The 22,180-nt window shown below is 37.7% G+C and overlaps 1 protein-coding gene across 1 annotated transcript in view; it reads right to left on the reverse strand.

The window, feature by feature from the left end:
* dok4 (docking protein 4) overlaps nt 1-22,180 on the reverse strand; it is a 46,729-nt gene that overhangs the window by 16,770 nt on the left and 7,779 nt on the right. Inside the window, exon 2 of the mRNA XM_079605022.1 lies at nt 1,871-2,162. Within this exon, the coding sequence (XP_079461148.1) occupies nt 1,871-1,936 (66 nt within the window). The 5' untranslated portion in view covers nt 1,937-2,162. The remainder of the gene's footprint in view (nt 1-1,870; nt 2,163-22,180) is intronic.

Raw genomic sequence — 22,180 nt, forward strand, 5'->3', positions numbered from 1 at the left:
CTCTGTGTGTGTGTGTGTGTGTGTGTGTGTGTGTGTGTGTGTGTGTGTGTGTGTGTGAGAGAGAGAGAGAGAGAGAGAGAGAGAGAGAGAGAGAGAGAGATAGGGCTTTGTCACAGCTCAGACACAAATGCAAATGCCGCCACACACTCATTGCTGCTGCCAAATCAGAGCAGCGGCAGCAGCATGGATGTAAATAGTATTAGCTGTGCATAAGCGGGGATTTACGATATTGTGCTTGCATTACGTGCACTAGCATAATATTAAATAGACGAAGGAAATTGATTTACAATTAGGGAAGCCATTTGTTAAACAATGATGGAGGAACGGTGCCCGTTTTGAGTTTGCACAGCACAGGAAAGCAAAAAGGAGAGACAAAGAAAAGCATAGATGCAGATACATGATGTTTCTGTGCAAAAGGAACAAGAAGAAAGAGGAATAAAAGAGAGAATGAAGGGAGAGGAGAAATAAAGGGTACCAAAAAAAGAAGAAGGAAATGGTCAAATATAAACTCCTCTCTTAGATTATTTAGCACTGCGTATTCCAGCGGGACCATGTGTCACAACCCCACTGCTGCCACGATAACCACAATCCTGCTGACTATATAACTCAGCCATCGACCTGTGCATGAGCTCGAGAGCCACTCAGAAAGTCACGAGACACGGTAATGCTGGAACTTCTTAGACATTCTGAAACATCAATGCGGTTCATCCAGATTGATTTCAGCAGTGAAATAGTTTAAAAACATATGCTTGTAATCATAAAAGCATATGCAGAGCAGGAAAACTCGTAATGGAAAGTGATTGTAATGCAAATAAAGCAAGAGACAAACACAATGAAGTACTAATGAAAAATGACAAGTAAAATGACAAAAAGAAAATGAAGAAAGAAGGAGATTTTTCCAGAGGCAAAAAAAAACAAAAAACGTATGTAAGTATAACTAACTGGGACAGCGGAGGAGATGCTCTCAGACCCTGTGAGGCTGAAGCTTGTCAGCGGAAGATTGTAAAGCTGTAATGAGGTCTCCAGGCCAGAGATGAAGTTAAGTTAGTAGTATGAATGTAGTCCCCCTACGTCCTGCAGCATTATTGGTTCACAAGCCTATTCCAAGGGAATCATTTGCTCAATCTCTTCAAAAACATACAATTACCCAGTAAAATTATTTTGTGTAAGACGTCTAGTCTGACCTGGATGAAACGATAATACTTGGACATTTCGATGCCACATACAGCAATGCTTTCATTATCTTGCCTATCACACACCATTAAAGCAAATGCTGACCAAAACACAAACTGATATATGATGTTTGGCTCCAGCATTATTATTAACGGAAATTAAAACAGGAAAATATAAAAAAAAATCAATCAATCTAAAAATAAAATAAAAATAACATAATTGTGAAAAACTTAAACTAAAATAAATGGTTGTAGATGGCATAATAATACACTATGATAAGATAATAATAAGCCAATTCACTAAATGCTACAAGATAGCAATAGGGACTGTGCTGAGAAATTGTATACCACTAAAATTTGAACGATACACTAAAAAATAAAAGATGTGAATAAAACAACTAAACAACTAATAAAAGATTATTGGAGTACATTTTACATCAACATATTATATCAGTCTTTCAACTTCAAAATGTCATGTTTAATTCAACGTATTACTTTCTTTGTATTCATTGAAATTGTTTCAAAGAAAATCCTACACCAAACAAAACTGATTATTAAAACTAAAACAAGAAAACTCTAGAATAAATAAATACATAATTAATAGAACATAAATAAATAAAATCGAATGCCTAAAAAGACAAGTTAAAAATTATAATAATAATCAAGATGTGCACTAAAAGCTATTAATTACTACTCACCCCCAGTTTCCTGCTCCGCATGCGGACATAGCCCTGCTTGACAATGTCATTGAAGTTGGAGGCCATCTCTGAGGAACCTGGGAACTTCTAGAATAAATCGAGGCTAGCATCCAGCCCTTCTTTTTCCCCCTTCAGCCAGTCCAACCAACTCCTTCCTTCCTTCTTTCCTTCCTTCCTTCACTTCTTCGCTTGTCTTCCAGTCTTCCTTGATCTCGTCTACTCGGCAGCTTGTGGAACTTCACATCCAAAAGATCATACAGATCTTCTGTGTTCCCTCACTCCAGCATGATCACTAAGAGATGAAAAAAGGGCACATATTTTATTCATTTACGAGAATGCTGAATGTTTGTGCAGACAAGCAAAAGATTATTCACTTGTCAGACACCTTCATTTGGGTAAAATCGGTCCACCTTTCCATATACTTTTTGACTGGAAAATCTTTACTGGAAAATTTCACAGCTAAACTTGAGAAAGTGAGAGTTAAATAAACATTAAAGTTGTATATGACATGTTTTCACCCAACGGCTGCTTCAAATGCCATAATGGCCTAAATTAAAATGCACTCTGACTGCAAACATTATTTCCGCACTAAATAGCTCAAGCTTCATTTTGAGGAGGATGACAAAGATTAAACATATCAGAGTAGCAGACTAGAAACTGGTTAGACAATCTCTAAAGGGATAGTTCACCCAAACATTAAAAAAAAATGTCTCTGTGTTTTGTTTGCATTAAATGAAAGTACAGTTGTGGTCAGAATTATTGGCACCCCAGGTCAATATGATCAAAGATGGCCTTAAACATGTATCTGCATTGTTTATCATTTTGATCTTTCCTTCCAAAAATGTACAAAAATGTAACCTTTAATTGTGAAAAAAAAAATCACATTATGAAATAAATGTTTTTCTCCAGAATACGTTGTTCACAATTATTGGCACCCCTAGGATTGTATATAGAAGTATATTCCCATTAATATATGTATATATTTTTTAGCACACCAGGGTGACTATAGGAACAAGAAATTGTCTAGCTATGACTTCTTGTTTCACAGGAGTATAAATATGAGGAAACCCAAAGGCTAAATCCCCTTAATCATCCATCACAATGAGTAAAACCAAAGAATATAGTTCTGATGTGCAGCAAAAGATTGTTGAGCTTCACAAAATAGAAAATGGCTGAAAGAAAATAGCTAAAGCATTGAAAATTCACATTTCCACCATCATTGCAATAATTAAGAAGTTCCAATCAACTAAAGATGTTACGAATCTGCCAGGAAGAGTATGTGTATTGTCTTAATGCAGTGTATGATAGTTTGAGTAGATAGTTTGAGTAGCCAAAAACTCTCCAAGAATCACAAATGGAGAATTGCAGAAATTAGTTGAGTCGTGGGGTCAGAAAGCATTAAAAAAAAACAAAAAAACGATATCAGCGTTTGGGAGGATTTCAAGAAAAACCCTCCTTGCTCATCCAAAAACAAACTCCAGCATCTTCAGTTGTCAGACACGACTGGAACTTCAAAAAGGGAATGGATTCTATGGTCAGATGAAACTATAAAAAGAGCTTTTTGGCAGCAAACACACTAGATGTGTTTGGTGCAAACAGGCATCAAATGTACCCCATGCCCACGGTTTAATATACGGCTGGATCTTTAATATTGTGGGCCTATTTTTTTTGCTGGATGTCCTGGACATCTTGTTCAGAATCAGATACATGGTATCATGTATTCTAGCAAATATCAATAGATAAATCTAAACCTGACTGCTTCTGCTAGAAATCTTATAATGGGCCGTGGTTGGATCTTCGATCGGGACAACGATCCAAAACAAACATCAAAATCAACAAAAATGTGTCACTGACTGAGCACAAAATGAAGCTTCTCCCATGACCATCCCAGTCTCCTGACCTGAACCCAATAGAAAAAGATTGGGCTAGACTGGGAATCTGAAGGATCTGGAGAGATTCTGTATGAAGGAATGGTCTCTGATCTCTTGTCAGGTGTTCTCTAAACTCATCAGGCATTATAGGAGAAAAAGGAGATTGAAAAAGTATTTAATAAAATGGTGCCAATAATTATGGCCAGCGTGTTTTGGAGAAAAGCATTTATTTTATAATGTGACGTACAGTACCCCCTACTTTTTAATTATTTTACTTCAATGAAAGCTTTGATTTTTTTCAAACTGAGACATCTTACCCACATATCCAATCTTGAAAGGCTTTACAAACCCTCCATTTACAATAAAAAAAACTAAACAAAGAAGAATCACTGACTTATAATAAGTAGCCTAATAGAGGAATAGTGTGCTTAACACAGTTTTAGATTAAACGTTTCTAAGCATTCATAATAATCCTCTAAGCTCCAGCCCTCAGGCCAAAGAACTGGGACATGTTTGTAAGTGCAAAACTAAAAGCATCATCAACATGCTCACGAACAACAGCCCAACGTGGCACACTTCCCCAGAAGAGAGTCGGAGCCGGCGCTTAAAATTCTTGACTGCAGTGGAACACAGACATTAAACTTTAACAAGGAGCTCATTAGCCAGGACAGAGCCAGGCTAATCGTCGTCGGCGCTGTTGGTTTTAAAAAGTGGCTCGCTCAGGGAAGGAGGGGCCATTTGCTCCAGTAGAAGATCAGTGAATCATAATGGCATTATTATATGCTCTCATGACCTAGCTTCAAAAGCCCTTGTCAGACGAGTGAATGGAGAAATAAAGATAAAAGGGAGAACAAGAACAGTTGAAGAAGGATATGAGCGATGAAAAAAAAAAGGTTTTGAGAGGACCTCAATGGAACAGCATAATGAAGGCTCAAAACAAATCACAACAGCTTGAAAAATCAAGACTTAAGTGTCAGGTGAGCCACTTCGTATAAATAGTCAAATCCCTTCGATAGAAGGAGAGTTTAAGAACATGATGCTGTTGTTTTAATGTAAATCTGTACTGGATTTACAGCAGTTTATAAGCACCGCACCAGTCACCTTTATTGCCCCAATACATAGTATAGCCCACTATGCTTAAATTTGAATTTACATTCAAATTAATTTTGATGGCAGTCATTCTTAGCACAGTGACAATGTCTGGATTTAGTGTATCACGATTACCACTGTTCAGCAGGAAGAAATAAATCAGAGCTATACAATCTTTCGGGCAGTAGTGGCCTAATGGTTAGAGAGTCAGACTTCGATTCTCAATACTGGCAGGAAAAAGTAGGTGGGGGAATGAATGAACAGCGCTCTCTTCCATCCTCAATACCCGCGACTGAGCTGCCCCCGAGGAAAGCACCTCCGGGTGTGTGTGTTCACTACTCACTGCTGCTAATGTGTGTGCACAAACATGGATGGGTTAAATGCAGAGGACAAATTCAGAGTATGGGTTACCTTCACATCACGTCACGTAAAGTAACAATTTAACCTAAGAGCTGCTAAGAGCCTTCTGCTGTATGACGAATGGGTATGTTCAACCAAGAGCAATATGCCGAATTGTTAAGTATAAGGTCATGTGCAGTAAATATGCATGCAAAGGTTTTCAGTCTACCACAGCAAAAAAAGAAAAGCAAAACAAACAAAGATATTGCTCAAGGAAATAAACATGACATACTATACAATAGGATGTTCGAAATCAAGCAATTTCAAATTATTTTCTTCGAAATATTTAATTAATTTAAGAAATTAGTACTTGTATTCAGCAAAGACACATTACAATGTGAAAAAGTGACAGTAAAGATATAAACAAATGTTTTTTTGTTTCATAAAAAAAAAAACAGAGAAAAAAATGTATCATTGTTTCCACAAAATATTCAGCAACACAACGGTTTTCAACAGTGGTAATAATAAATGTTTCTTGGGCAGTGTGGCAAGCAGGAGTGTTAATAAGCGTCACCTGCACGTCACACCGGTCTCGAGTCTCATGGAGGAGCTCCGGAAGGATAAAAGGTGGATTGAAAACAGTGAAGGATGAGAGAGGACCAGGACTGGACTATTTATGTTGGTGTTTTGTTGTAGTTTAAGCGGCAGTCGTCCGTGAGGGGAAGCCGCTTTACTTTTGTTTTGTTGTTTGTTTATTTTAGAATTAAAGTAATCGTCGGTTCCCGCCTCCTCCTCGTTACATTGGTGCCAAAAACCCAGGAGGAAGGAGGAAATCCGTGCTGTGGGAAATCCGTGGTGCCATAGGGCTGAGCAGAGTCTGCCGCCATGTACGCTTGAGGCATTGGGATGGAGTGATTGATTCTTAGAGAAAAATTGGGTTCTAGAGGAGTGGCTGCCGTCCGTGAGGGAGAGGAGGAGTCGCCACCGTTTGCCGTAGGCCGAAGCCTATTGCCGAAGCCTGTTGCCGTCTACCATGATGGAGAGGAGCAGGGAACGGCGGGGGACTCGCTGCCAGCTGCCCGGAGCCGGAGGGGCAATTGCCATCCACCAGGCGCCCGTCGGAGGAGTCAAGAGGGCCGTCCAACGAGGGGTATCCAGCGCCACCGCCAAGCATCGCGGAGGAGTTCACCCAGCTGGTAGAGGACAGGATGGCAGTGCGTTTTGAGAACCGGACCCAGTATTTTTTCCTTCCTCGTCTCCGTCTTTCCTCATCCTTCCGCCACCTTTTCTCTCGTTTCGTCCCGCCACGATGGGCCAAGAGGGAGAAGAGCACAGTCTTGAGAGTACACCCCGGCCAGAGAGGGGCGATGGGGGTGTGTGGCAAACTGCTCAAGTGTTAATGAGCAGTCGTCCATGAGGAGCTGCCGCTTTACTTTCGTATTGTTGTTTGTTTATTTTATAATTAAAGTATTGTAGTGAACATTGATCTCTCAAAAACATAAAAAATCATACTGACACCACATTTTTGAATGGTAGTGTACACACACACACACACACACACACACACACACACACACACACACACACGAACCTAAACGGCATTACTGTGTTTAGGTTCAATCTTTGCCAATCACTTCTATCTTGAGATTACCAAGCCAGAAATTAGCCGAGAAGCCCTGTCATTGCCTGAGCTGAAGCCTCACTTCTCTTCTATGTTTGTCACACAGAGAAACAGTGGTGACTAGGAATCCAGGTGTGAGCTAGATTTAGAGGCAGCTAATGAACACAGACACCAGAATATCCCACCCAGCCCCCTGCAGCACTAGCGACAAACAGCTTGTTAAGACGCAGGTGACACTCAACGTGGGAGGAGGAATGGAAGAAGAACATCTGTTTTCACTGTTAAGTGCAGGTATTGACAGGGAGCTGAGAGCATGCGGCAGACAGACACGTCTCTGTTGAACGCCTGGCTAATGATAGTCTGCAATGCCTTGTCGCCAAGTCTTCGTAATCCCTGAGAATTGGCCAGGTACACCATATTGTTATGGATTTAAATCCAATTTGGAAACATGGAGCTTTGTTTCACAAACACATCTTATTTTTGAGGAAGTGATGATAAATTGTGCTGTTTCAATGTTACCATGAGAAAACTCCCTACACAGCAGATCCACTATTGAAAAAAAAAAAAATGCACCTTCGATGATGAGGGAGACACTTGTACAATGACAATGCAAACAATTATACAATCTCCTTTTATTATTACAAAAATAATAGGCACATTAAAGCACCACTGAAATTTGTGAACCACTCATCAATGCATGGGCAATTTCTACTTTTCAGTATATTTTTATTTCCCATCACTACATATACAAGTTTTATGGATGAAAATAAAGGATAGTGTTATGCTATCAGTTTCCACTTATCTTTAATCTTGATATAAACAGCAATCTTGAGAGTGACAAACAATAATGAGAGATAGGAGAAATTACAGTGCAATTTCTGGTCATATTTCTATTAGCAAGGCATGAAGCTTTTCAAGACAGTTCTACGATACTTGCATAGCACGATTGCTTCACAGCTGATTAGGAAAAAGCATCAAGCAATAAAAGTTATCTCTTCCATGTTAATCTGATTTTTATCACCCTGCCACGGAAAGCGACAGGAAATTTAGTCTGTCACTTGGTTCCCATTTTTGCATCTTCTGACAGGAAAATTGCCATCGTTCAAAATCTGTTTTATGCAGCGTAATATTTAACATCAAATACGTTCTAATTGCCTGTGATCAATACAAGGCTTTATATTTATATTATTCTCTCAAATTTTAAAGAGATAAAAAAAAAAAAAAAGGTCATGTATTTTTTCAAAACCTCGTGCCTTAAGATGCCCTGGGTTGCCCTATATACACATTTGACTAGAGAAAGGCATTGCATTATGGGTGGTGGGTGCTTAATTTCAAGGTTGTGGTCAGAGTTGGCAAAACTCCCCTAGGGGGATTAAAGAAGAAAAGAAAGTGAACAGGAGGGGTAGAGAAGGTGCATTGATTGTCAGTTTAGATGAACCCTCACAGTTGGAGTTTATCAGAAGAGCAAGTGAACTGAAAATGTAATGTGTTTGCAGTGACTCATACAGACGAGGAGGCCAGTAGCTACAGTGGACAGTGAAATACTAAGTGTGCTTGAGTGAAAGAGAGAGACGAAGCAACAGAAAGAAAGGTCATTTGTTGCAGTTGTGTGTATTTCAGGGGTCACTTATATTGGCCAGAGACTAAATTTAAGAGGTAAACCGGCACCGGCACGCAGGCTGGCAGGCGCGTAATGGTTTTTATACTGCACAAACAGTATATTCTATCCCCTTACACTGCCCCTATCCCTAAACCTACCCATCACAGGAAACATTCTGCATTTTTACATTTTTAATAAAACATTGTTTTTGATGTTTTTTTAAGCTATTTGAATTATGAAATGTCCTCATAAACCACGTTTAAGTTGTACAGTGTAATACACATGTCATTATACAAATTTGTGTCCTCATAAATCACATCAACAACGCCACGCACACGCGCACACACGCACACGCGCACACACGCACACGCGCACACACAATCCATTTTTAACAAATTTTCACTGGCGAACTCAGGTCATTTCAATTGGAAAACACGTGGTTGGGTATTTTGAGGAGGGATAAATATTTCCTCACGCAGATTTCGCAATGGGTTTGTAGATTTGCTGTTTACCAACAGAAAGCTGCTTGGGTTAAAAAAGGTGACTTCACTAAAGTATTGACTATTGATATGTATTTACAAAATTTCACAGCATTTTTCACTAGTGTGACTTTACAGGGGTGTTTCATCCAATGAGGCAAAGGAAGCAGTGCATGCATGCATAAATAAATAAAGACAACAATAATTGCCAGTACTAAAATAAAAACAAAACATGGCTCATATAGTGTGTAAAGTGACATTTTTATCAAGTGACACTGTCCAGTGGCCACATTAGCAGATAAAGTTTCATAGGAAGGCAGCGTCTCTTTTACCTCCCTTGAGAACATTGCGGTTTCACAGAGGTCAGGTGGCATGAATGTGACGGGGAAAAACAGATGAAAAGCCATGGTTAAAAAATTTCTAAATAATCTGCAACATGGATTTATACAGAAAAAAAACAAAACAGAGACGGGCTACTACACGCCACTGGTCTAAAACAAACCTTATTCTTTAACCTTTTGTCCTCCTAGTCTATCATGCCATCTCATAATATCCCTTCCCGATAGGAAGACATCCCATTCTCATAAGGTTTCAGTGAAGACATACAATAACTGAAAAGCATTAACACAGCAAGAAGGTTGTTGGAAAACCCAATAGGACACACTGTTCCTTTTCTGCTTCCTGAGGGGTGACAGCTGTGCAGAACACCTAGGGTAACCAGCAGCTGACACGCAACGCAATACATGAATAGAGAAAAGAGAGCGGTGGAAGAGAGCAAATGGATGCAAACTACATACCGTATTAAGATGTTCAAAAATCTGGCATGGAAAGCCCCCCGGTTCAGTTTAATCACTCCCTGCAAGTGCATGTAAGCAATAAGATCTCTATAATCGGTTGTGTTTGGAGTCTTGATAGGCTTATAACAACACACTCAACCGCACAGCGTCACCTTATTTAAACTCCACGATACGATATTCCATCAGAATGATACTGCCATACTACAGTGTTTGCTGGACTGTTGTACATTGAAAATGATTTGATCGTACTTTTATCATTCTCAAAACTGCACAATCTCTCATACTTTATAGCATAATTAAATATTTAAATGGTAGAGAAAATAATTAGAGAAAGAGGAATGAGAAAATGTGCCAGTGACACTTTCATTTTTGTTTTTTTGTGTTTTATCTCCATCATCAAATATTCAACAGTATAACAGAAGCAGCTCATTTAGCCTTTTTGTGGGTCTGGAAATAACAACATCATATAAATGATTTAGTGATGCAAATTGCCTAAATAAAATTCAGAATTGAGTCTACATTGCTTGTCAAACCCATTATGAGCAAGTTGTATCCCTTCCTCTGAAAACAAAATTATAGTGAAATCAATTCAGCCTATAGCACAAAAGGGTCAGGCAAGACTTAATGACAGGACCAGCACTAATACAGCAAAGCAAAAGACCTTGACTTTCACTCCCTATTGCTAATTAAAGAATTGATCAGGATTTAATCGAAAACACTCTTGAAAATCAAACAACATAGATTGGTGAGCGCACGCCAAGCACATAAATAATTGTGCTCACTCATTTACCCTTGTTTTATCTTTCAAGACAATATTTTAACAACACTGCTTTAGCAAATCTCAAAATTAATATTTGTTTCATACTGTACATTATAAAGTTGTGATGGATAAAATCTCTCGTAATATTCATGATTGATTTTAGTTTTTAGTTTTTTATTTCCACATTTTTAAAACAAAATACAGACTTACAAACAATAGAAGTAATTTTATTTAACAATTTAAATAAGGTTTTTATATCATCAAAATATAAAATTCATAATTCTTATCACCAATTTCAATGTCAAAATGTACACTAATAATAATAATAATATTACAAGCAATAGGACAACAAACTAGAATAGAACAAAGAAACAGAAAAACTATCTGAAAAACTTCAAGCACTAGAAATAAAAAATACTAGCCCATTTAAATTGTATAAAGTAATCAAATATAAAAACACTGCATATCTTCACTGTGTAAATAAAATAAGGTAAAATAAGGTAACTTTACAATAAGGTTTATTAGTTAACATTAGTAATCTACCTTCGTTAACATGAACTAAGAACAAAATCTTTAATATGTCATTAAAATCAAAGGTTCTATTTGTTAACATTAGTTAATTCACAGGAACAAACTATGAACAGCTGTATTTTTATGAACTAGAATGAACAAAGTTTTATAAATACTGTTACAAATGTATTGCTCATTGCTACACTTCATGTTAGTAAATTCATTAACTAATGTTAACTAATGAACCTTATTGTAAAGTTATTAGGCTACTGTCACATTAAGACCAAATACATGGATCCACTATACTGTTACAAATGCACCGTTTTATGTTCACTTAAGACATAAATGATTGTGTTTACGATGACACTTGCTAAGACTGCCATTTTGACACACAAGTATGTGTATAACAGTTGAAGCTCAATTCACCTTTGGCTAAGCCCCGCCCCCCTTAGTTACTGTTGCTACGTCCGTCAACTTCATCTGGGCTCTGGTTTGGTATCAACATGGCTTATGCTGTGACGGCTCTTCCTGCTGAAATTATCAAACTTTTATAAAAAACAACTAAAGTGTCCAATAGAAGTAGGCAAAAAGGGGCTGCAATATGCGTTCGAAAGCTATATTCAAGACATCCACGTGAAACGCAAGCAACAACAAGGCATCCAAATAGAGGCGAAATCATAATGGTCACAGTCAAAAAATTAACCACCGCATATCCTAATTGAGACGGAGGCTGGGACTAACAATATCAAGGAGCAATACTGTTCATGCAAAGCTGGGTAGGTCTCTATACAGTTATATAATCGTTATTACAAAGCAAACGGACTACGCGAGTATAAAGTTGTATTTATCAGCAGCGTGTGCTAGTGTATCAACAATTAGGGTAGAGAACCAAAATCATAACCTAAAACAGCATAAAACTGTCTAACTAGTATAACTTCACAGTAAGGTTAAAAGCAAAATTTATCTTAGAGCACAAAAGTGTGCTTGTTGATCCTTGAGGGGTTTCGCTGACTGAGAGGACGTCCACACAGTTTAATCCAAAAACGACACTTGTCAGTATTTTACTTCGGTTTTGGAAAGGGAAAAAAACGGACACCCCCCTGCAACCTCTCTGGGAAACGCGTATCTGTGTTACAAATGCCCCAGGCACAACATTTAACCATATTTTAGATAAAACTACGACGGTAATAGCCTGCCGAGACCAAAAATATGAGACGCCTGTGTTAAAGTCAATGGAGCGCTGTGAAAAAGTGTCGGAACTCTGTGGGAGCTCGTTCTTGGCTGCGCTGTGATTGGTCAATCTACATTCTAGGGCGTGGCTTAGCCAAAGGTAAATTAGGGGGCAAAAAGAAGTCAGTTCAGTACTGCAATCTATGAGCTACATGATCTTCATGTGCGCACGTCTCACAGCCCTCAGAAACCATCAGCGCACGCATATAGCGAAATGAGTTCTCTTTGGCTGACTATTGCGGTTCAACGGTTCAAAATCACTTGTTTTAAAAAAGCATGAAAATGATAAACTTTCGTGCCCATGCAGCACAGCAACATCATGTGAGCGTAACCGCAATAGAGAAGATGGTCCAAAATCTCTACTGGTTGACAAATTTCTACAGGTTAGTCGTGTCTACCGGTATATCGCCCACTGCTACTATAGAGATTAAAATAACTGAAGAGGAAAGAAAGAGCTGGCTTTGCAACACTCCACTTAGCAACCACAATGCAAATGAAAGATAAAGAAAGAAAGATTTGCTTCTACTGTATTAACTTGTATTATCCAAGTCACTTACCCACAGAATTGTCACAGAATGTAGAACTGTTCCATTCATGTCATGCTGAGAGAAGGTCAGGAGTGAGAGAACAACATTGTTGAAAATACATTTTAACAAACTAAATTTAACAAGAGCAAAAATGAGGTTAGGAGGTAAAAAATGGCTGAGCGAGATAAAGAGTGGAACGGAATTCAAGAAACGTAAAAGGAGAAACTCTCTTTTGTGGAGTTTGTCATTCAATTATCGTTCAAGGACGATGGATTTTTCTTGAATAGACTTTTTTTTGTGGTTCGGCTCTTTTTCGTCCACATTGTCAGCACAGTCAGAGTTACTCAGTGCCTGTGACATGACCCCTACCACCAGGTAAAGGAAAACGAGGAGAAAGAAAGAGGGAGTGAGGGGACGGCAGGACACAGTGGGGGCTCAGCTGGCTTCATGATTGGCCGATTGAATTTTATCTCCTGTTGTGCTGCAACTTATGTGCAAACCACCTCCACTCCACACCGATCTCTCCTGACTGTCTGCATGTGTGGCTCAGCTTTTGTCTGCCACAAGGATAGTAAAACCTGAAATCACCTTCATTGTGGAGACTGGCCAACAGCTCCCATGAGGAAAATGGCTTAATAAATACACTAAATAATCGCTTAATGAAAATGTAAATGAAAATGGATTGAGAATATCATTAGCTCAGCATAAAAACAACAGAAGTCAATGGAAAGCCCCCACCCACCGTGATTCAAAATAAGTGCACATTCTAATGAAGTATATTAAACCCACTGCATCTGCATTAAAACCCAATTTCACATTGAATTAAAGGACTTTTATTGCTGTCTGACTACCTAAGGAGGGTGCAAGGACATGTCCCGGTCCCACTCCTCTATTTTACCATCATTCTGTCCTTTACTCTTAATCCAGCTGACATATCTCACATAAAGCCCTACATACAACCCACAAGACCAACGGTGTCCTTTCAGGCTCTGCCACAATGACATGCAAAATCATTCAGTTAAATTATGATTTCACTGTATTAACTTTAGTTTGTGTATAATGTTGTTGTTTGAGCATAAACAACATCTGCAAAGTTACGACGCTCAAAGTTCAATGCAAAGGGAGATATTTTCTTTTACAGAAATGTATTTTTAAAGACTAAAACAAATGACTGGTAGAGACAACAACAAGTTTCTTCCCGGGTTGGTGACATCACACACCGTAAAATTCAGCAACCGTGCCCACTGATTGGAGCACGACAAGTAAATAACAGACGTGACACTAACATTGGATTGAGCAACTAAGCGATAAACGTGCCTTTTAAGAGTGCAAAATGTTGTGCAGTGCCAGGCTGTGGAAAAACACAGTAGTTTCACTGAAAAAAAAACCAATATATGCTGTGCCTACTATATTGGATCTCAGGGGAACGACGCAAATCCCTTATGTGAGTAAAAAAGTTTTTACTGTGTCACTATTGCTTTCTTACAGATTGTTTGATATGTACAGACAGATTATGTGTACATGTCTAACCAAAATCACCAGAGACCAGTGATTTCTGATATGTAACGATTCATATTAAATTATAGAAAGCAATTAAAGAACGCTCCCTTTACAATCGCTGGAACTGTGAATCAAATAGCGTGAGTGTTCTGGACTCTTGCTAAAACTCCTGCTAGAATCAATGAATCTCTTATTTACAATGCGTTTGCACTATTAGTTATGATGAAAGCATTCATTAGTGTGCAGAAATCGAGTTACAATGACGAGGTCGCTGCATTGATCCACTGCAACCTTTCGTGCAACGATTTAAATATGATGCTATAGATCTAAATATGATGATATAATCTACACTTTTCTTGATTAGTAAGCTGATTAAGATTATATTAGAAATGTAATAGTAAAAACGTGCTAAAAGTTTTTGAGAGAATTCCACATATACATGTACATATACAGCAGTGGGCGTTACTTACACTGAAGTCTCACCGCAGACACGCCCCCTTAAAACAGAGCATTCAAATCAAAGGGCTAAAATCAGCTAAAATTAATTTGAACCAAAATTAAATTATGACCATTTTTGATGTAAAAATCATACCAACATTATAAGTGTACCCCAGGAAACATAAAATAATACAGGTCAAGACCCCTTTAAGGGGTGTTTTTTTTTGTTTTTGTTTTGGCTGAGCAATGGAAGACCAATCATCAGCAGGTTGAATCAATGCCTCAGGCTCAAACAGCCCCGCTGGGCTCAGATGAGGTCAAAGGGCAGCTTTAATTAATACTCTAGAAACTGCACTAGAGGCGATCTGACCCTATATACACCAGGTTGTCTATTAACAACAGGACAGACACAGGTTATTATCAGAGAGAGAGAGGTTATTATCAAGTGTTAATACACACTGCCACATACATAAGTGAATGAGACCATTGATATCGCAAGTTCGATTTGGGACTGGGTAACACTTTATTTTAAGGTGACATAGTTACATTGTACTACTCAAATAAGTACGGAGCGTACCAAACTATATTGACCAGGCCTTTAAGATGATCAGTATTGAATAAAAACTCACATTAAATAGCGTGCATTAGCGTCTGATTAAAACAAAGTGGTTATAGAAATTCACAACATATCAGGACATTATTGGTTTCCTTGTGGTATTTGTGATTGTTTTGTTGTTGTTGGTATGTTCATATTGGGCATTTTTCAGCTGATATTAATATTATACACACATTTAAAGAGGCGATTCTTCAAGACTTTCTTTAAGACTGTAACGCTTTTCTTAATTCTCACATATTACAGTATTCATCCCAAAATCAAAAGTTGCGATGTACATTGGTTTGACATTGACAACATATTGAAGTTTTTAGTGGTTTACATCCATTTTTAAGATTGGCCTTAACATGACAACAATTATCAGCATTGGTTGGAACTGTTTTAAAATAATCTTAGGGACTTTTCAGTCAATATTGTGTAAACAAAGTGCTCATTTAATCATTTAATTGAATCTTATTTGCTTTTTTGACATTTATACGGTACTGTGTGAAAATGTCTTAGGCATGTTAGATTTTTCAGCATTTTATGATATTATCTTTTCTCTTGCTTTACTATGTCATTAGGAAATATCCGTTTATATTCCCAAACTTTCCTTTTGACATTCATTGCAATAACCCAGTGAAACCACCTTTTTTAAATATTTTGGTTGACTTTTGCACAGGGCTGCATATTGGCATTATACTCTCAAAATATTGTTTTGTAACACCCACACACACACACACACCCACACCCACAGGTTACCTTTTAGTAACCACCTATCCAACCACATATCACAACACTCAGAGAAACATAAATGTACCAGACAATTCAGTGAAATGAGATGGAAGAAACAGTCTTTCTGAAATCACATTGAGTAGCGCCACTTTTCTTCAGAAGAGACAGGAAAAGGCCAAACAATAATCAAGAAACAGCTGAAATGCTGCTGAAAAAAAGATGAATAAGAACAGAAAAAAGGAATAGACAGCTTGAGGGACAGAACGAAGACGCCTCACTCTAGTTTATCCGCCCTGATTTTGACCTCTTGTGGAAAAATTCCAGGCTTCACTTCTACATAGTCCTAACAACAATCTCAAACAAACACACAGATACACACAGACCCCCAGAACTAAAGCACAAGCAGATGAGACATGATGTCTGCAAACTTCTATCTAACAAAGATAACAGAGCAGCTATAAACACAGACAACTGGTTTCAGCACCCCTCCTACAGCCTGACGCGACACTTTGTCTCCAGTCCTTTTACCAGATTGACAAAGATAAAGCAAACAAAACACACAAGTATGCAAATACACACTCATTGTAAAAGCAAGGAAGATTTATTACACAGAGACACGTATGCTTGTTCATGCACTTGTTTCTGGCAAGATAATCAGAATTTGATGAAAGGAAAGAATTATTAAAAAAATGGATTCCCTTGCTTGGGTATATGGGAGTAAGAAAAAAAAAATGGACAGGTTTAGGCATTTTGAAGTGAGTTTTCAGCTTTGGGAGGTTTTCCAGGCATGCACACTGCCCAACTTTTCCATCACTGATAAGTAGGGTCAGCGTGATATTTGGTGTATAAAGCTCAGTATTGCCTAAATTAGGTCTGTCCATTTAATGCGTTCATTTAGTGGGATTACTTCTAAAACTAAAAAACAATGCTATAAAAAAACAAACAAATGTAATTAATTATGCCTCGTGGCAAGTTCTGTTATAGGGAGTTTTCCTTCAGTATACTGGAGCAATTCAAGCTTGAAGCATTACGTCGGGGCTGTTCACTAAGGACACATTTCTCCATTCAACTGGATAGTCAGCAACATAACAGAATGCAGGAGTCTCAAGAAACGTTTTTAAATACTGAATTACATTTAACTTAAAACACAGTGGTTGTCAGCCTCAGATAGAATGACCAATTTAAAGGATGTGGACTGTAGGCCAGTGATTGGCTTCAGTGATATGGAAATAAAACTAAATATATGCATTTTAAGGCCAATTATTATGACTTTTCAATGATTTCCATGTTATCGGTAGCCACAATATTGTTGAATTTTTTATTTATTAACTATGATTACTTTTACTTTTATGCATTTGCAGATGCATTTACACAAAGAAACTTGCATTGCATTGAAGGTATAGATTTTTATCAATTCATGCATTCCCTGGGAATCAAACCCATGACCTTTCTGTTGTTAGCGCCATGCTTTTACTGTTTGACATTCAGGAATATTTGAATAATAATTTGATTAGTTACAACAAACCATCCTAATTTGATTCATTATATGCCAATGCTTTATAAAGTATAATCTCATTTGAATTCTAATTTGATTAGTCAAAATATGTATTTAACTACAATTTATATTATAAAATTGAATATATTTATATCGATATGCAGACCTAATTTAAGTTGATCATTTTCTCAAGATCATGAGAGACTAGTGAAAAAAAAAGAGAGACATGGACCTTCAGTGTTTGTGTGGTGTAAGAAAGTGAAGTTTAGCGTTGAGAGTGAGATCTTATTGAGTTGAATTCCAGTTATTGAATGAGAATGAAAAGGCTCACACAGCAGCGTCTATCAAGAGCGGCTGTCTGGTTTCCGACACTGTGCAGAGCCAAAGCCCATCTGACTTCAAGTGTCTCTCTTGTCTTAGACAGCCTCCAATAAATGGGACAAACACACACACTCTTACATGTACACACTTTCAAATCTCCCAAACACTGCTTCAGAGCAACAACAAATAAAAACATTTATAATTCATATAATTCCCTCAGGCATAAAAGGCGAGGAAAAGATGTAGTTTGCTATCATCTGAGAGACATTTATTGGTTTTTAACTTTATAGGGCTTTTTTATGCCTGTGAACCATTAAACACATTTAACCATTTTTAATTCTGCAGAGCAAAGAGACGTTTCAATAACACGCAAGCCTATCCCGGTCTTTCTACTCTCCTTAACATCACTCCAGTGTATAGACATTACATATAAATAGTGAGGGATGAGAAAGTGTAAAAGCAGTCACTGTGTTGTGTAAGAAAGAAATGAGAGATCTTGTTTGGCCATTTAATATTTCCTGCTCCAAACATATTTTTTTCTGTTTCGTTTTACAAATTGCTACCACACCACAGCAAAAAATGTTCCTGGTGCCACAGTAAAAACAAACATTGAGGTGTTTACACAAGTTTGTGTGAGTGTTTGAGAGCTGCACGATTCTGGATTCTGAATTCTCATTATGACTCTCCCACAATTCTGAATAGACAACTAAACAAAACAAAAAAAACATGTAATTTACTAGAGATTCTGATAAAATGTTAAATGCTGAAGTCTTTTAAACATTTTTTTCTATTAAATTTGAATTAATTATTTACAAAAATTGGTTTGAACGAATGATTCAATGACTCACTCAAAGACTTTACTTGTTTCGTTACTGGATGAATCAGTGCTTTTGAACAAATGTCTTAAATTTCTTGATTCAATGACAAATACATTTTATGGCAGTCACTGGTCCCGCTTTAAATTAAGTGTCCTTAACTATGTACTTACATAAAACAATAATGTATTTATTGTGGTAATATATTGTATTGCAGAACACTTGGTCTGCTACTGAGGTGGGATACATACGGGTAAGTTTAGGGACAGGTTTGGTGGTATGGGCAGGTTTAAGGGTGGGTTGAGGTGTAAGGGAAGGGTCAACAGTGTAATTATAGATGTAATTACAGCTGTAATTACATGCAGGTATTTTCAAAATATAAGAACAATGTAAAAACATGCATGTACACAATAAGTGCATTTTATCAAATTATTAATTCCAATGTTAGTACATAGTAGTTAGAGACCCTTAATATAAAGTAGGTCCCAGTCACTCCTCCCCACCTACTGGTGGAACGATATAATGATACAATTTTTATTTGCAGCTTCAAAGTACTTTCAAAAGGTGTTTTACTCTATTTTGATCGCTATCATAGACATCAGTGTTTATTTATATCCGAACTATAAACTTTTTATCCCAATACTTCTGTGAAAATTTGAATTATTGTAACAGACAAAATTAATGAACTGGACTGAAGATTCCAGTCCAATCATCCAGTAGCATTAAATGATTTTAGGCCAGTTGCTCTGTCTTCCTTAGTAATGAAGAGTTTTTGAAGATTGCTGAAAAAAGAGCTTCTTACAAAAGGTACAAGATTCCCTTGACCCTCTTCAGTTTGCTTATGGGCCCAGGCGTGGAGTAGAGGATCCTATGGCCACTCTGTTCCATTTGGTACTTAAGCATTTAGAAGGAAGTAAGACTCATGCTAGAATTTTATTTGTTGATTTCTCATCCGCTTTTAATACGATAACCTCACATTTAGTAGAGCAGCTTTTGAGCTTTGGTTTTAATTTGACTATCGTTGGTTGGACCCTTGACTAACTGATCGAATCCAGAGAGTAAGGGTGAATGGGTGTTTGTCAGAGGTGTTGTATTCATCCACAGGGTCCCCTCAGGATTGTGTCCTTTCTCCACTCCTGTATATTTTATACAATGATGATTGCAGGAGCAGGCATGAAAATAGATTTATTGTCAAATTTGCAGACAATTCAGCTATTGTCAGCGTCCTCCGTACTGAAGAAAATGACCATGGCCCTATGATTTTGTTCAGTGGTGTGACAATGCATTCCTGCTAATAAATGTGGCTAAAACTAAAGACATGCTCATTGACTAAGCGTAATCAAATTTATTTAAAGAGAACAACTATTAAAGAGCAGGAGGTTGAAGTTGTTGAATAATATAAGTATTTGGGATGTGTGATTGATAACAAGCTGAATATGAACTTGGGCCAGCAACGTCTACGGAGAGAAGTTTAACGTTGATCGGTCCTTGATGACTTTATTTTACAAATCGTATATTGAGTCCGTTTTAACATTCGCTGTTATGCTGGTATGGCAGTCTTAGTGTAAAGGCAAAGACTGCTTTGGCAAAAATAGTTAATACTAGTAGTAAGAAGTCACCCATCCTGTTTAATCGCCAGGTAGTTACACAGTAGAAAAGCCCAATCCATCTTAATGGTTAGTTCCCATCCTCTCTACTCTGAGTTTCAGTTTTTACCCTCAGGATCTCGATCAAGATTTCCCTCTGTTAGGAGTAACAAACATTCATTTATTCCTACTTTTACTTCACTGTTAAATTCGGGCATGGGGGGAGTAGGTGGAAGTAGGTTGTTGGTTGGGCCTGTCGTTGTCTTGTGTAGTTTATTATGTAATTTTTAATGTATTGTAAATTGTCTTTTTTGTATGCTGGTCTTGCTGTAAAACCAATTGCCCTTTGGGGAAATAAACAAATAAAGAAATAAATAATGTGTTTGAAAAGACTGTTTGTGAAGCAACACATGACAACTGCTCTCTCTGGGTCAGCGGCAGCATCAACACAGATTTGAATATTCGCTGTGATCGCACTTGTAAAAGGTTAAGACATAGACGTATTGATGTCAACTAAGAATAGGATTGTGTGGGTGTTTTGAATCAAGATTGTAATATTTCAATTAAATTCTGCAGCTAGAGTGTTTTGAGGCATGGGAAATGTAGGAAGAGTTTACTATACACTACAGTATAAGAACATTAATAACTGAACCGCCTGTAATTGAACAGCAAGTAACAGATTATCGCAAGTGATTTAGGCTCAAATGTACCTGGGCCTACAATTCAAGAAAATGTCATTATACACGGAAAAAGAGAACAATTCTACACAATGTTTACAACCCTTCGTTTTCATTTATCATCCAAGGCTTTATCTTTGCCCTTTTTCTTAATCTCGATCTCATGACTGCACTTCTGACACAAAGAAACCAATTTTGACAGAAACCATCTCCACTTCCTTCTGTTTAGCCCATTCTCATTGGAAAGAACTAATGAAGGGGCAAATGAAGGTGTTATGACAGCCTAGAATTTATCACGTCATCGCACAAACAGCATGAGATGAATGAACAAAGAGGTGACAGCGAGAAAGAGACCTGGGCTCAGAGAGAAAGAGAGATAGAGAGAGAAAGAGAGAGACAGAGAGAGAGAGAGAGAGAAAGCATATTTCAGATGGATCCAAATCCCCAGCATTGTTGTCACACAAAGCAGGCATTTGGCTAGGTCATTGGCTTCGTCTAGCTCACGTAGAGCTGAGGTAGTCTGTCTGAAGTCTCTCTGTCGCTTCCTTCTCTCATCTCTGTGAGCATTTAGCTTTGACAGTTGAGACACAACTCAGTCTAGATTTATTCTGAGCAAGTCCTTTCATTAAAATTGCCCTGTACACAAATTTGCCTCTACCAGTCATGTATTTATGATCAAGCTATGAATAAGTCAAGAATACTGAGGAAGGCCAGCTCATATAGCAAATTCCAAGGGACATTTTTAGTTAACTAAGCCTAATAGAAGAGTTATCCTTTTGTCGGCTCTACGGGGAGGAAGAACGAAGGCAGAGGTTTGTAGGGCACTTTGTGAGACTGCAGAGAAGCTGCTGATGAGTCAACGGCTGGTTTCACTCTCACAGAGCATCAGCCAAACGCCTTGAAAGACACCTCAATATAACATATTTTCCCTCTGTGCATTTCTACAGTCAAGTTTCAAACTTTTTTCTGTGGTTCTTGGCACCACTGCAACATGTTCAGCCGCTGCCAAACTAGAAACTGCCAAAGTATGTCAACTTAGTTTTTTATGATAACTTTCTTTTATGAATGAAGAGTTTGTATTGTTGGAAATCAAAAACATCATGTTTATAAATAGCACAACATTATACAAGAATAATAATAAAAGATTAATTGCACACACACGGACAATGATGAGAAATGGGGTTTTTAGTGCCTCTTTTCCATTACAAAAAAAGTACTGTCAAAACCGCAAAACTGTAATGGAATAAGATAGGTATAGACCATGGTAACTCTTTATAGGCAAAAAAAAAAGCTTATTTTAGCCAAAATTCAGTTTCATCTATTATGCA

The sequence above is a fragment of the Phoxinus phoxinus genome, assembly GCF_949152265.1.
Source record: "Phoxinus phoxinus genome assembly, chromosome: 2".
Taxonomy (NCBI): domain Eukaryota; kingdom Metazoa; phylum Chordata; class Actinopteri; order Cypriniformes; family Leuciscidae; genus Phoxinus; species Phoxinus phoxinus.